General features: G+C 35.1%; 1 protein-coding gene and 1 non-coding gene across 4 annotated transcripts; one reads left to right on the forward strand and one right to left on the reverse strand.

The window, feature by feature from the left end:
* Positions 1-2,712: 2,712 nt before the first annotated feature.
* Positions 2,713-2,797, forward strand: TRNAM-CAU (transfer RNA methionine (anticodon CAU)). The gene is given in 2 exon segments: positions 2,713-2,750; positions 2,762-2,797. It is a non-coding gene; the product is annotated as a tRNA-Met (tRNA).
* Positions 2,798-2,923: 126 nt separating this feature from the next.
* On the reverse strand, positions 2,924-7,373 carry LOC108322792 (filament-like plant protein 3). Of its 3 annotated transcripts, XM_052871510.1 has the most exons (7): positions 7,096-7,373; positions 6,932-6,984; positions 6,282-6,461; positions 5,698-6,005; positions 5,412-5,616; positions 3,609-5,029; positions 2,924-3,382 (listed from the first exon to the last, which is right to left on the reverse strand). In XM_052871510.1, exons 5-7 carry the CDS (start codon positions 5,536-5,538, stop codon positions 3,059-3,061), a joined length of 1,872 nt encoding a protein of 623 aa, XP_052727470.1. In that variant the 5' UTR covers positions 5,539-5,616; positions 5,698-6,005; positions 6,282-6,461; positions 6,932-6,984; positions 7,096-7,373; the 3' UTR covers positions 2,924-3,058. The 3 variants fall into 3 exon arrangements, with proteins under 3 accessions (XP_052727470.1, XP_017410523.1, XP_017410531.1); XM_017555034.2 differs by lacking the exon at positions 5,698-6,005; XM_017555042.2 differs by lacking the exons at positions 5,698-6,005; positions 6,932-6,984.
* Between the last annotated feature and the right edge of the window lie 6,997 nt (positions 7,374-14,370).

Consider the following 14,370-nt stretch of genomic DNA (forward strand, 5'->3'; position numbering starts at 1 on the left):
TTTTCAAACGTTGAGCCACTTTTGCATACACCTCTTCTCTCCAAATTTCTGAGTTTCTTCTCCTTCTGTCTACAATCCTCCTTTTTCTCTCTAAAAATCCTCACTTTCTCCTTATTTTGATCATAATTTAGGCCGAGTTTGAGTTCTTCTTGGTGACAAGAGTTTCTTTTCCATCAATCTAGTTATTGTGTGAAGTGGGTAAGTAAACTCATTCTTCTTTTTTAAGTTTCGGTATTTTCTGGAACATGCAAGCACTGTTCAACTTGCATGTGTTCTTCATCTATCTTTCTCTGAATCTGTTTCTACCTCTGATCCTCTGGTTGGTCCCTTTTCACCGATCGGAATTGAAGTGGGTTGCTTTAGAAGTGGTTGTTGGTTATTCAAAGTGGTAGAAGCTTAGGAAGTGCCTAGTTTATTCAAGATAAGGGAAGCTAGTGATTTAATTATATTTTTCTGTGTTTGGAATTGATGTGTGTACGCTTGCATGTATGAATAATGGTATGTTTGATTGAATTGTATTCAATTTATGTGTTTGGCCGAGACATGTGAACTGGGTTGGAATTTCCTGTTATAGAACGTTCGGTCAGTTCTATTTGGGAAGAGAGTATGTGAAAATATGAGTGGTGAGCAGTGTGTAATAGGTTTAAAATAAATTAGAAATCAAGTTTGGAAGTTTTAGAAATTAAGGAAAAATATCTTGTTTTGGTTTAAGGAGTATTATTCAGAGTTTTGGTTGTTAACCGTTCGGCGATGTTACGTACTCAGTCATTAACTGGGTTCAGTCTATTAGAGGTATTATCTATGTATGACCGTTCGGTTTAATCACATTGTTCTAATATTAACCTAGTGTTCGGTCTGGATAGAGTATCCAATAATCTCTTAAGTACTCGGTCGAGTATAATGTTCGGTATAAGTTTTTAAGAGTTTTGGTTTGAGCTATGAGGGTACGATTTAAGTTTTTCGGTTTGGGCTAAGTTTCTAGTAGTTGGTTTCTATAGTGGTCGGTCTATAATAGTGTTCGATCAATTGTTTCTGTTTTGTCTCTTATGAACCGTTCGGTACTCTCGGTTGGGTAGTGTGAAGGTGTTCGGTCTCCAACGTTCATATGTTCTCCTTATTCTGTGAATGAAATTATAATTGATGAATGATAGATTATGTTAAACATGAGAATGTTGGACTTTTGAATATTTCTGAAGAGAATTCCAAGGCAGAATATCTCGTGTATGGTTATTGAATTGTAAAGTATGAATATGGATATGCTAAGCTGGCGTTCATCCTGAAATTCTATGAGTATCATTCTCACATAGAGAGAGGTATATCATTTGTGAGAATAACAGGAAGTCCTACCACCTCAGGGTGCCGAGGTAGGTATCATGGGATTAACCTTGGGTAGTAGCTTGATTGGTGTGAGTTGTTACACTATCACAAGTGCAAGGACGACTGTAGCTACATATTCATACAATCCGGATGGTCAAGTTATAGTATTCGGTTTATGTCTTTCACTTGTATCAGACTTATGTTACTTTGTAAAGTTTTTAAGTTTTATGGTTATTTTAGATAACTGTAATGTTAAATACTTTATTAACTCCTAATGAATTGATCTATCTTATTATTATATGTGATTAATCTATGATATAGTATTATGCTATATTTTGGGATGTTATACTATTACTCCTACTACTAATAATAATAATAATTTATCGATATATCTAATATAAACTACAAGTTAGTAAGAGATTTCTTGTTGTTGACTTAGTGAAATGAAAAGTGTATAATATATAAAACCATAGCTTCAAATCTTTGAAAAAAAGAGATATTTTGCTGACGATTTCACACCATTATACTTGAACCCACAATATTAATACATCTCTATATTTATAAATCTGTTAAGCTCAATAGTTCATATGTAACAGTTGAAATTAAGAATAATTTAAATTATTTTTTCTCTTTAAACTATTTAAAGTGTCTTTTAATAATAAAATTATGACAAATATATGGATTTTAAAATGAAAAATACCTTAATTTCATAATTGACCTTAATAATATATTAAAAGACTTAAAATTTGGAATAAATTGCGATTGAGAGTTTAAAAAGTAAATAATAACTTGACTATTTGATCATGATGATATTATTTCAATCAACTTATACTTAATATTATAAGAAATTTACTAAAAGTTATAACAAATTTATAAAAAAATTAGAAGAATAACTTTTTCTACATAAAATTTGGTGACACATATTTTAAATAATGAAGAAGATCGTCTCAAGCAAATAATGTAGTGTGAGTGAAAAGAGCATGATCTTATTGATGTGTACAACGCAAAAATAACTTTGATCACTCAATTGTGTGAGGTAAGGTATGAGTAGGGTAAGAACCTTATTGCTCTTTATTTCTCCTTCATTCATTCTTTTTATCTTACAAACTCTAAACTTCCTTTTTATCTCCATCATTCAATGCAAATAATTAAGTTCCCTTCTCAAACCATACCAGATTTAATTCTCAATCCCATCAATTCTTATCAACAATCACAATTTTATAATAAAAACCATAAATTTACAACAGATTCAATGTCATGAACTAAATTAACTATTTTCTTAATCTTGACCTTGCTTTTAAACTTGAAACAAACTCACTCTTAATTAAGTTTTTTTACACAAGTTTCCAATAAGATAGATAAAAGTACTTAAAGAAATCATTCAGGAACATCCAAGGGGTGGTGGCGCAGTTGGCTAGCGCGTAGGTCTCATAGCTTTAGAGAAATCCTGAGGTCGAGAGTTCGAGCCTCTCTCACCCCAAATCTCTTTTTTTTTTTTCTATGTTTGGTTTCAACATAAGACATTTGAAAGATTTGAACATGGGGTACCAAGTTGTCATTCTAGTCTAAATATAAAGAGGCATGGGTCAACCATAACTACAAGAAACAACGTTTTAAAATTTGGAACTTATGTATTGCTATTTTTGCTATGGATTAATAGTTGAATCCATGAGAAAATTAATAACCCAAATTTACAACTCAACCTTATCCTTATCATGTATAGTTTCTCTCCATTTTTTTCTCAGTGACTTCCTCTCTTGCTTACACTCTTGCTTTTAGGGATGAACTTACTAAAGCCATTTCGGCTTTTCTCATTGGTAACTGATGAGTTTAACGAAATGGGTGATTCAGAATCTCTTTTGGGTATGCTCAAATCACTCTGAGGTACTTTCATCTGCTCACCATTTTGGGGACTTTTTGTGACTTCACAGGTTGACTCCATAGGGTTCTCAGAATCAAGTAGAAAGTCTTCCAAAGTTGCAAGGCACTTCAACTGCTGTCCAAGAGATGCAATGGTCTTCTGACACTCAGCAAATCTATCAGCAGCCAATGCAATTTCCTTTTCCTGCACAGAGCATGCAAAGTTCTTCAAATGAAAAGACACGATACAAGATTGTTTTTAATCAAAAGTAGGCTAAGTAAAAGGTTGAAGAATCATGTTTAGGGATATTTCACTTTGATGAATTCCATCATCAAAATATTAATGCCAGAAGATTACCTAGCAAGTTTCAACAAATACATTAAAGAAGCCTTAAAAAAACAAGTTCCCTGATAAGTTTTAGCATACTGACCTGTTTTAACTTTAAATTGTGATTAACGACTTCCCTGTGCTTTATCTCGGTGTCTTGCTGAACGTGAGCTTCTTGTTTCATTTTCAAGAGCTCCTCCTCCAATTTTCCACGTTTGATTGAATTCTCAGCAGAGAAAGCTCGTTCCTTCTGAATCTCTTCCTCCAAAGAACAGATTTTTGAAATCAGTTTTTCGACTTCAGTTTGAGTAAGTTTGAGTGTGGACTCGACTATCTCCTTCTTTGCTTTTGTTTCTTTCAGTTCTTGGCATGCTTCTTGGTTTGATTTTTTTGCAAGAGCTAACTGAGTTTGAAACTCTGCTACCTTCAACTCCGCTTCCCTAATCTGACTCTCTGATGTCTCGAGCTGCATATGGTACTTGGTCAAAACCATCTCTACCTCAACTTTCCCTGCTTCCATTTTCTCCAGCTTTTTCTCCAATTCAGAATTCTTTTGAATCATAGCTTCCATTTCACATTCCATTTTCCCCAGCTTCTTCTCCAATTCAACATTCTTTTGAATCAAAGCCTCCACTTCAGCTTGCATAGTAGCCTGATCAACATTGGATTGATCTGATGCAACTCCTTCCCTAACAAAATTGCTTCTACTTTCATTCTCTGGAAATGCAGCAAGCCTTTCCATCTCAAGGAAATCATCCATGAGATTGATCTCAGTTGAAGGGACCATGTGATTTTTTCCATTAGTCTTTTCGTTCTTAAGTTGATCAATATCCATAACTAAAGAAGACGAGCACGAATCAAAACGACTTAGCTCATATTCATTCATCTCCCATCCACCTAATTTACGCAAATCACTTTGAACTGCTATTAGCCTCTCTCCACTATCCGACATGCTATCTGTGAAAGACTCAACATAAACCGAAGATGCAGTCAAAGACCTGTGATCATTGACAGAAAATGTTTTACGAGTCATGGCTTTCAGTCTACGGCACTCAGCCTCAAGCTTAGCAACCTTCTTGACACTCTCCAAATGTTGCTTGCTAGCTGTCTCAGCTGCTTGAGAACTCAAATCCCTCTCAACTATCCTCAGTTCTAGTTCCTCCAGTCGAGATTGCAGCTCGTGTTTAAGACTTGAATTCTCTTTCTGCACAGCCTCTAGCCTCTGCTGAAGATCACAACGAATTGAGGCAGCAGAATCTGCTTTAGCTGATTGCAGTTGAGCTTCAAGATCAGCAACTTTCCCCTCAAGTTCAGATTTGTTGAATTCCCACTCACGGCAACTATTCACAACAGCTTCAACAATCTTTTGCTCTTGCACTTCTCTGGCTTGCCGAAGCTGCCTCAAACACTCTTTAAGTGCACCATCAAGATGACCAACTCGGTCTTCGAGAATTGAGTTCTTCTGCCTCGTTGCATCAAGCTGTTGTTTTAAAGATGACACTTCATTTGTAGCCTTCTCCCAGCCTGAAAAATGAGAAGCTAATCAAAAACCTTTTATTCAATTAACATAGATTTTCTGGCCGGTAAAAAGCAAAGTTTTCAAATAATTTGGATTCCCAATAGCTCACTAGAGCAGAAGATTGCGTTAGTCATAATGACCACCAAACTGTTCTAATTTATTGGTACATAACAACGACATTGATGAATAAAATCTTTCAGAGAGAAACTAATAAATAAGTGCACCATCTGAAAGAGGCTAAGAATTCTTCATCAAGAATTTTTCTTTTTAATGACCTTAAAGTATCCATTTTGTGGTCGAACGCCCAACCTATTTGTCTGTGATAATAAATATCTGAGGTAGCACAATTTCCATTGACATGCATAGGAAGGGCCAAACAATAAATACCTGATACAGCTTCTTCTGCAACTTTAGCATGCTGTTTTACCAAGTCTTCTTTAGCACTAATATTCAGCAGAGCAGCAGCTAATTTGTCTGTAAGAATCTTTACATCCGTAACCTCTTCTTTACTCATTTTTGGGGTACTAACGTCGTCATTTGGTGCAGACTTAGACGTGACTTCAGGTGATAAAGCAGCTTGTGTTGTATATACCTATACAACATAGGAAAAAGAATCAGATTCCTCATACCGCTTTTCCAACTTCACAATAATCCGAAGAAGCAGAGTTCTCACACTTGAAAAGGGAATAATTAAACACAAAGTCCACCATGCTTAAAAAAGGAATGAGTCCATTTAAAACCTGAGACCAAGCAATAACCATTCTTTTCATCTTGACTACACATTACAAGCTATCTCACAGCATGAACTTTTGCAATATCGACTCCACGAAACCTTTGCGATAAGATCACGATTTCTTTTCGAAATGGTATGTTGTTTTTTATTAATCAAGCCTTGAAGTCGTATCCCTCCCTCTAAATTCTTGATCTCCTTTAGCAAAGAGTATGATTTTATCTTAAGAAAATGGTCGCAACCCAGATAATCTGTTTCACCGCCAAACAACAATCAAAGTAGTTCAAGATTGAATTGTGAAAGATATACAGAAATAGGAGGTTTTAAAAAATGATCCGTGACTGCAATTGCAGCCATATCAGTCACATCTGTCTGCAATTTCAAGGATCACGACGAAATTACTATATCAAGCATCTTGAATAGGATCAAACCGTGCGAACAGTTACCCAAAAAAGCACATAACAAATCATCTCAGCAATCAAGAGTCAATTTAAACACACGAATACCGCTTCCGTTCCAACGCCCACCTGATCATCAGAGAACCTTTCTGAAAGAGATGAGATTGAACCAGAACTCTCCGTTTCACCTGGACTTTTCTCAGACGACTTCCTGCGCCAAAGCCAACTCCTCCGGTCCATCTATGATTTTATAAGCAAAAAGCAGCAACTAGCACCACCTCCCTTATTCCCTCAAAAACAATGACCCACCTACAACACCATTACACAACAAAACGCAGAAAAACTCAAAACTTGATCAGGGAAACAAGACTCAATTGGTACATGACAATGACACCGATCAGGTAGCTATCAAAATCTGCATTCTGCAAGCGATATCCCCATTTCAAGGGAAACAAAAATAGGAGAGTGAAACCAGAATAGAGTTTGAAATGGAACAGAAGAAAAGTGGTTAGTTATGAGCTTTGCTTAGAATTCACTTCCCACCCAAACCCATCTACCTCCATTCCCAACTTTTATTGAAAAACTTCCCATAAAAGAGTAGCGCTTTGAAAGGAGACTTGAAAGGGATCACTCCGAAACGTCAAAAGTAAAATAAACAAAAATAAATAAAAAAATGAACGATTTATTTTCCTTGCTTTTCTTTTCATTTAATTTCATCTCGTTTTCATGGATATTGCTCTCAACTGGAAATAGTAACAACTCCTCTGACAGTCACCTACCAAGGACTACTCAAATTGACGCCATCGAATCCAACATTGAGAATAAAAAAAATCTGCAAAATAAAGAAGCGGTGATTGACCCACTTGAATTATCTCTCACGATTTTGCTCCACAAGAAGTACGATAAGCACCCAATTGAAAGTGACAAGAATGCGATATAGTACCTTCCACTACTTCCAGTGTGTGGAAAGACAAGCTATGGAGATCGGAGGGGAATGTCAGAGGAATTTTTCATGGCTCAAGGAACATCATGCGAAGATTCAGATATATTATCCAACACGTTTCTTTCTCACACATAAAAACCAAAAATTAAAACAAAAGAAATAATGAAAGAGAGAGAGGGTGGGGAAGACCATGTGAAGAGAGAGAGAGAGTGAGAGAATAGAAGAAAAATGAAGAAGAAAAGCGTTATGTAATTTTAATCTTTTTTGTTGTGTTGTTTGCTTTGTCGAAGATTTGGTGGTAATTATTAGATGTGATGAGGTTGTGCGTGTTTTATGTGTTTTTCAAACGAGGGGCGCGTTATTCCCGCTCATTGGTCCTTCATTCTCTCTACAAAATCTGATTCGATTTTTGTTACTGTTTATGTTTTTGTCCTCTGTTACATCCATACTATGTTACTCACTGTACTTTCCACGCACAACATCACTCTCTTTGACAGCTACATTTTTTTAAAACACTTTTTCTTTTTATTTTACCATTAAAATACATTTTCTTACTTTTTCAATTTATAAATAATTTCATTCTTATGTAATGTGTCTGTGCTTTTTAAAAAATTAGTATATTGTAAATTTCTGTATATTAAAAAAGTCAAATTACGAATGACTCTGCAGGCCTAACTTGTTTGACTTTGGGGATGTATTGTCGAATCATGTGTTGGAATTTCATGAATATTGTTATTTAAATGTATTTTCTTATTTCTTTCTTCCAATGCTTCTATTACGTTGATACGATATTCCACCGTCCAATTTATTAAACAATAAATGGAAATATTATTGAAAATAACTACATTTTTTTATATCAATGATGTATTAAATTAAAATGATTATTATGTTGTTGATATGTTACTCAACACGTAGTTGTCAATAATACTTCTTAATCATCAATATTTGTATAAACTTTGGTAAAACTCTCGAAGATTGTTCTCCTTAATTTAAGCTAATAGTTTAATTAAGTTTTCTCACTTTTCACAACAATAGTTGTTATTTATTAATATACATATTACCACGTTTCGCATTAAATAGTGCAAATAAAGTTTGACACTTAACTGAAATCTAGGCGTAATTAAATATTCTTCTATTATTTCTAATTGCTATTTTTTAAAATTATTTTTCTTTCATTTAGCTGCAATATTTATAATTTAAGACTATATTCATTTTATTTATTTTCTATATTTTATATAATATTTAATTATTCATTCAAGTTATCAAATATTACCTGTATGAAAAAAAATTGCATACGTTTCTTTTCAACAATAGGGATGCAAACTAATGGACGCCACTAAACATGTAAATAATAAATATAAACTATGGTCCCCACGATAAGGGTTCGTGAAACTATTACAACGTAATTTTTTGTGTGGTTATTTGTTAAATTTTTTTAGATTTTTTTTATATTGCATTGATTGAATACGAATATAGTAATATCATATTTTTAAATTGGATAAATGTATCTATACCCATCTCGAGCTCTCATATCACTAATGTAGAATTGGCCTTTAACGTCACCCCGTAGACGTTGACCCACCAAATAACCAACGTAAATTATTGACCGGTGACATTTTCGTAAATAAGTGGACATATAGACGTCTGTTAGGAGGGGTCCCGACGTCTATAATAGTATAGACGTCGGGGCCCCTCCTAACAGACGTCTAGATGCCTGACAGGGTAGGTGAGAAGTTACTTTTATCCGCCATATAGACGTCTCTTAGGAGTGGCCCCGACGTCTATACTATTATAGACGTCGGGACCCCTCCTAATAGATGTCTAGATGTCTGACAGGGTAGGTGAAACGTTCACCTAGACGTCGGGACCCCTCCAAATCGACGCCTATAAGCCCCGCGAATATGATTTTTTAAATCAGAAAGACGTCATATTAGTGAGGTCCCTGACATCTATAATAGTACAAACGTCGGACCCCCCCAACGCCCGACATCTATAGCCTTTTATATAGGAAAACGCGAACCCGCGGGGAGTTACGCTCATTGTTCATCGTCTTCCTCACGTTTTCTCTTTGAGGCATTGCATTTCCATGTAGGTTTTCTCCCTTTTGGACCGTTTAAATTTACTTTTACTCTGATTAAATTACTCTTTAATGAAATATCTTCCATTTGAACTGATTAAAATTCGTTTTCGTTGCGTTTTGGTATAATTTCTGGCGTGTGCTTGGGCGGCGTTTTTGACTCTTTTTGGCCTACGTTTTTGGGCGTGCATTACTCCATTTCCCTCCATTGCCTTTTTAATTTGCTAAAAAGGTTAGCTGCTTTGTTGAAAACTTTTTTTGTATGCATGTTATTGGCTTTTGTGTATGCATGTTATTAGCTTTTGCATATGCATGTTTTTGGCTTTTAGGTATGCATGTGTTATTTGCTTTTGAATATGCATGTGATAGTTGTGTTATTATAATTGGCATGTTAGATTATAAGTATGAAATCAATGAGTGAAACTTAGTTTCTGTTTGAAATTTAACACAAACGATTAATCTTTTAATCGTTTGTATTAAATTTTGAATTGTCCGATTGGACAGTTTGGGAAAATTATTTTTCTTAATTTACTATAACATGTACGTTGGAGTTTATGGATAAGATTGATAAAATTTTGGTTCAGTATTTGTGTTGTTCTTCGGATGCATATTTGATTGTGGTCATCCTTGACTACTCTCATTTCGTGTATTTCGGAGACCAATGCGAAATGCTGTCGAAATCTTATCAAATTTATGATGTAGACTTCTTTGCATGTGTCTTAGCAATTTATGAAAAATAATTTTTTTGAATGGGTAGGGCATGACCTTGTGAGAGTTAAAAAACTGAAACTGATGAAGTATGTTACGAACATAGTATGGATCGAAGTTGGATGAATGAACGTCGCATTAGTGAAGAATATGAGAAGGGTGTTTCGGAGTTCTTGCAATATGTTGAACAAAATGCTAAGTCTGTGAACGGGACATATTTTTGTCCTTGTATTCGTTGTCTTAATCAAATACGGCAAGACTTAGGCAATGTGCGTGACCATCTTTTTATGTTCGGCATAATGAGAACTTATACCGTTTGGACTTGGCATGGAGAAGTACTGGACCAGCCTACCACATTACGAGGAACGAATTATGTGGAAGAATAGATGAGTGATCATTTAGAGGACATGATACGTGATGTCGGTGAAGATAATTTTGGAAGAGCTAATTTGTATGATTCTCTTATAAATGATTCAGAGCAACCGTTGTTCCCAAGATGCTCGAACTTTACATGTCTATCTGCAACTTTGAAGTTGTTTAGTTTAAAAGCAAGGAATGGATGGACCGATAAAAGTTTCACAGAGTTGTTGAAGGAGATGCTTCCAGAAAATAATACTCTACCTATTCGTAATTACGAGGCAAATTTTTTTTTATGTCCAATGGGTCTTGAATATCAAAAGATACATGCTTGTCCTAATGATTGTGTTATGTACATAAAGGAGTTTGCTTCGCTAAAGTATTGTCCAACATGTGGTTTATCCCGTTTTAAAAAGAAATATGATAGAAACGTTGCTGATGAAGGTAATGATGGTGCACCTGCTAAGGTGATGTGGTATTTGCCTATAATACCTAGGTTCAAACGTATGTTATATGTTAAAGAAGATGCAAAGAACCTTAAATGGCACGTTGTCGGAAGAAAGTGCGATAATCTTCTTCGACACCCAGTTGATTCACCACAATGGAAGGAGATTGATGAAAAATTCCCAGAATTTGGTACAGATCCAAGAAACTTAAGACTTGGACTTGCAACTGATGGTATGAATCCTTATGGGAACTTAAGTAGCAAACACAGTTCATGGCCAGTTATGTTGATGATATACAATCTTTCTCCTTCGTTGTGCATGAAGAGAAAATATGTGATGTTGTCCATGATGATATCGGGTCCTAGACAACCTGGAAATGACATTGATGTTTACTTAACCTTTAATTGATGATTTGAAATTGTTGTGGGAAGAAGGGGTGGAAGTGTTTGATTCACATGTTGAAGAACACTTCTGTTTGCGTGCAATGTTGTTTTGCACTATAAATGATTTCCCAGTGTATGGAAACTTGAGCGGTTATAGTGTTAAAGGTCATTTTGCATGTCCCATTTGTGAAGAAAACATTAGTTACCTTCAATTGAAGCATGGTTAGAAGACGGTATATACAAGACATCGGAAATTCCTTCCTCGTAATCACCCTTATCGTAGATTGAAAAAAACATTTAATGGAAGTGTTGAGGATGAGGTTGTGTGCAGACCCCGCAATGGTTATGCAAAACTGGGGAAGAAAATTAGAAAGTCTCGAGGTGGATGCCTTGGGGCTTGAGTCCCCGAACCTAGCACCTACACCTGCTGGGTACGAGCTGTGGAAGGCTGCTCGGACTAAATCTGATGGGAACATGACATCTTCCTCATCTGCCTTGATATCACAAAGAATTGTAAGTTCAAATTCTAAACATTGTTTAATTGTGTATTAATCATAGCATGTCTTCTAAGTAACTTAGTTTTTTTTATGTGCGGGATGAGTTGGTTGAGCAGTAGACTCAGGGAACATTTGCTGACCAAGGTAGGGACGACATTCTAACAACGACCATTGGAAAGCCAGAGCACCCAGGACGTGTACGTGGAGTTCCTGGGGAGATTGGTCTTCGTGACTACTTTGACCCTACATAGAAAAACACTCAATAAATGAGTCAGGAGGCACTAAGGCAGATGAATCTTCAGTGGGAGGAAAGACTCAACCAAAGCATGAGATCAATGAAGCAACTACAAGAACAAAAGGAAATACAAAGAGCGCTTGAAGAGAAGCTGCATTCCATGACGCAGGGCACCATGGGGCCCACTGAAGCTCCCACACCACCTCGTGTCAGCACTAGAGAATCATGCTCTGCTGTAGAACCTACTCAGTATAGCGGTCAGTATGAGCTGTTGGTTGATGGGAATCCCCCACACATTGTAGCTGTTGGACGAGTACTTGAGGGAGGACAGACTATTCATGGTGTTCCCATATTACCTCACCACGTGCGTGTGACGATTGACGAGGTTCGGGATCCCCAGGCTCAGGTGCCTGTACCAACTCCAGAAATTCATTTTGTGGGGGAGGCCATAGGATCATTTATAGCCTAGCCTAGAGCATTGATCATGTCACACATTGCTACTCCACAAGTATAATGTCTTTGTTATTAGTATTTCTATGATAAATTTAAAAATATTTATTGATAACTTTGACATTCTTATCTTCAGTTCACAAATCCTCAGAAGCAGCCGATTCATGATACAGTCATAGATGAAGACGATGAGATGGCTGAAGCGAAGGATGATCCTCTATCAAAGCTAATGACAAGATTACCCAGGTTGAAGAGAGCACCATTAGAACTATACTGGGATTTGAGAGTATTTGGTCTCCCCCCCATGTGCCAATATATATCACATTGACTGATGTATTGGAGGTCATTGGGGGAGACAGGATGTTGAATATTTTCATCATTCAACTATGGTGCATGTAAGATAGTTAATTTTGTCTTCCATATTACTTTTATTTAGATTCCTAGTTTCTAACAACTTAACTTTGTTGTTTTAGGTACATGGACACAATCATTATAGACCAAGGTCGGTCTTCCATGTACGGATTTGTTGAACCTCAGACCATTCAACCTTCTGGTAACACACTCGAAAGCAAACAACATTATTTGCAAACATGGATGGATGAGTCAAAAAGAGACATATACCTTGTGCCATACATTGATGGGTAAGTGTTGTTATATGTAAAATTTCATTAAAGTTTACTTAATTAGTTAACTAACTATTTGTGATTGTTGATAGGTCGCACTGGCAGCTGATGGTCATCATTCCCAAACAATGTAAAATTATATGGTTTTGTTCGCTACACAGGAAGATGAAAACTGACTTGAGAACCATGCTTCAAGGGTAAGTGTTTCTCCAAAAATGACTTTGAATTTGATGTTCACCTTAAATTTTTATGATAAATATAGTTATATTAATTTTACTTTGTGTTTTCAATCTAAATAGAGTTATTGGTAAATCTCGAGGTCAACTAGTTCAAATTTTGTATCCAAAAGTTGTAAGTCATTTATACTTCTAATTCATTTTCTATGTTATTGAATGATCTAAATTCTTGACTATTTAGTTTGTCATTTTAGTGTAACAAACAGGTAGATTCATGAGAATGTGGCTTCTATGTCATGTCTTGGATTAAGACCATCATTCGAGCTGCCATTACAGATGACTGGAATGAGGTAATGATGCATACCTTCAATATACATTACAAATCAAATTCATCTTTAAACATATATGAAACCATAATGAATCTTTCTTCATTTTGCAGTGCTTCAAGAGTACATTTCCTATACCAGAGGACATAATTAGGAAGATAAGGCAGGAGTGGACAACTTATCTTCTGCAAAGATGGAGCTAGGAACACTTATATTTGTTGTTGAACATTACTTAGGTTTAGTTTAAGTTTATATTTTGATAGTTTTTGTATTGAATTATTTGTTACATTAAGTAGAACTTTATTTATATGAAACGCACATAGATATATTATAGTATATTGTTCTGGGACAATTTCTATTTTTCAGGTGTGATTTTATTGCAACAATAAATTAATTTAAAAAAAAAAGCATCTAGTAGACGTCGGTTAATGGCATGTCCGACGTCTATTGACGTCTGTCAGTGCACAAACAGACGTCCAATGAGTTACAGTGAACAGGGCCTATTGACGTTTGTTGTATCCTACATCCGACGTCTATATAGACATCTGGTATACCCTATCCGATGTTTGATTAACGTTACTCACAAAGACGTCAAATATGGATCCGACGTTAAAAGACCAAAATAACATACGCTCTTTCTGTTATGTTATCTCTATTTTAAGTTACAAAAACATATTTAATTTATTAAATAGTTTTAAAAAATTATATTAACTTTTCTTTTTAATTTTTAGTTTCGTTTTGTTTACAAGACAAACATTTAATTACTTTATCAATTTTTATTATTATTTAGCATTTATCGAGTTGTTATTTAATTCTTTTATTTGATATTTATATGTTTTTCTAAAATATTTGACATTAAAAAAATGCATTATTTAATATTTAATATTTAATAATATTATTTTTTATAAATCTTTTTGTAAAAAATATTCAATTAATATTTAAAGCAGTAAATAAAAGAACACTATACATAAAGATAAGACAAAAATTTAACATTCTT

The sequence above is a fragment of the Vigna angularis genome, chromosome 1 (genome assembly GCF_016808095.1).
Source record: "Vigna angularis cultivar LongXiaoDou No.4 chromosome 1, ASM1680809v1, whole genome shotgun sequence".
NCBI lineage: Eukaryota > Viridiplantae > Streptophyta > Magnoliopsida > Fabales > Fabaceae > Vigna > Vigna angularis.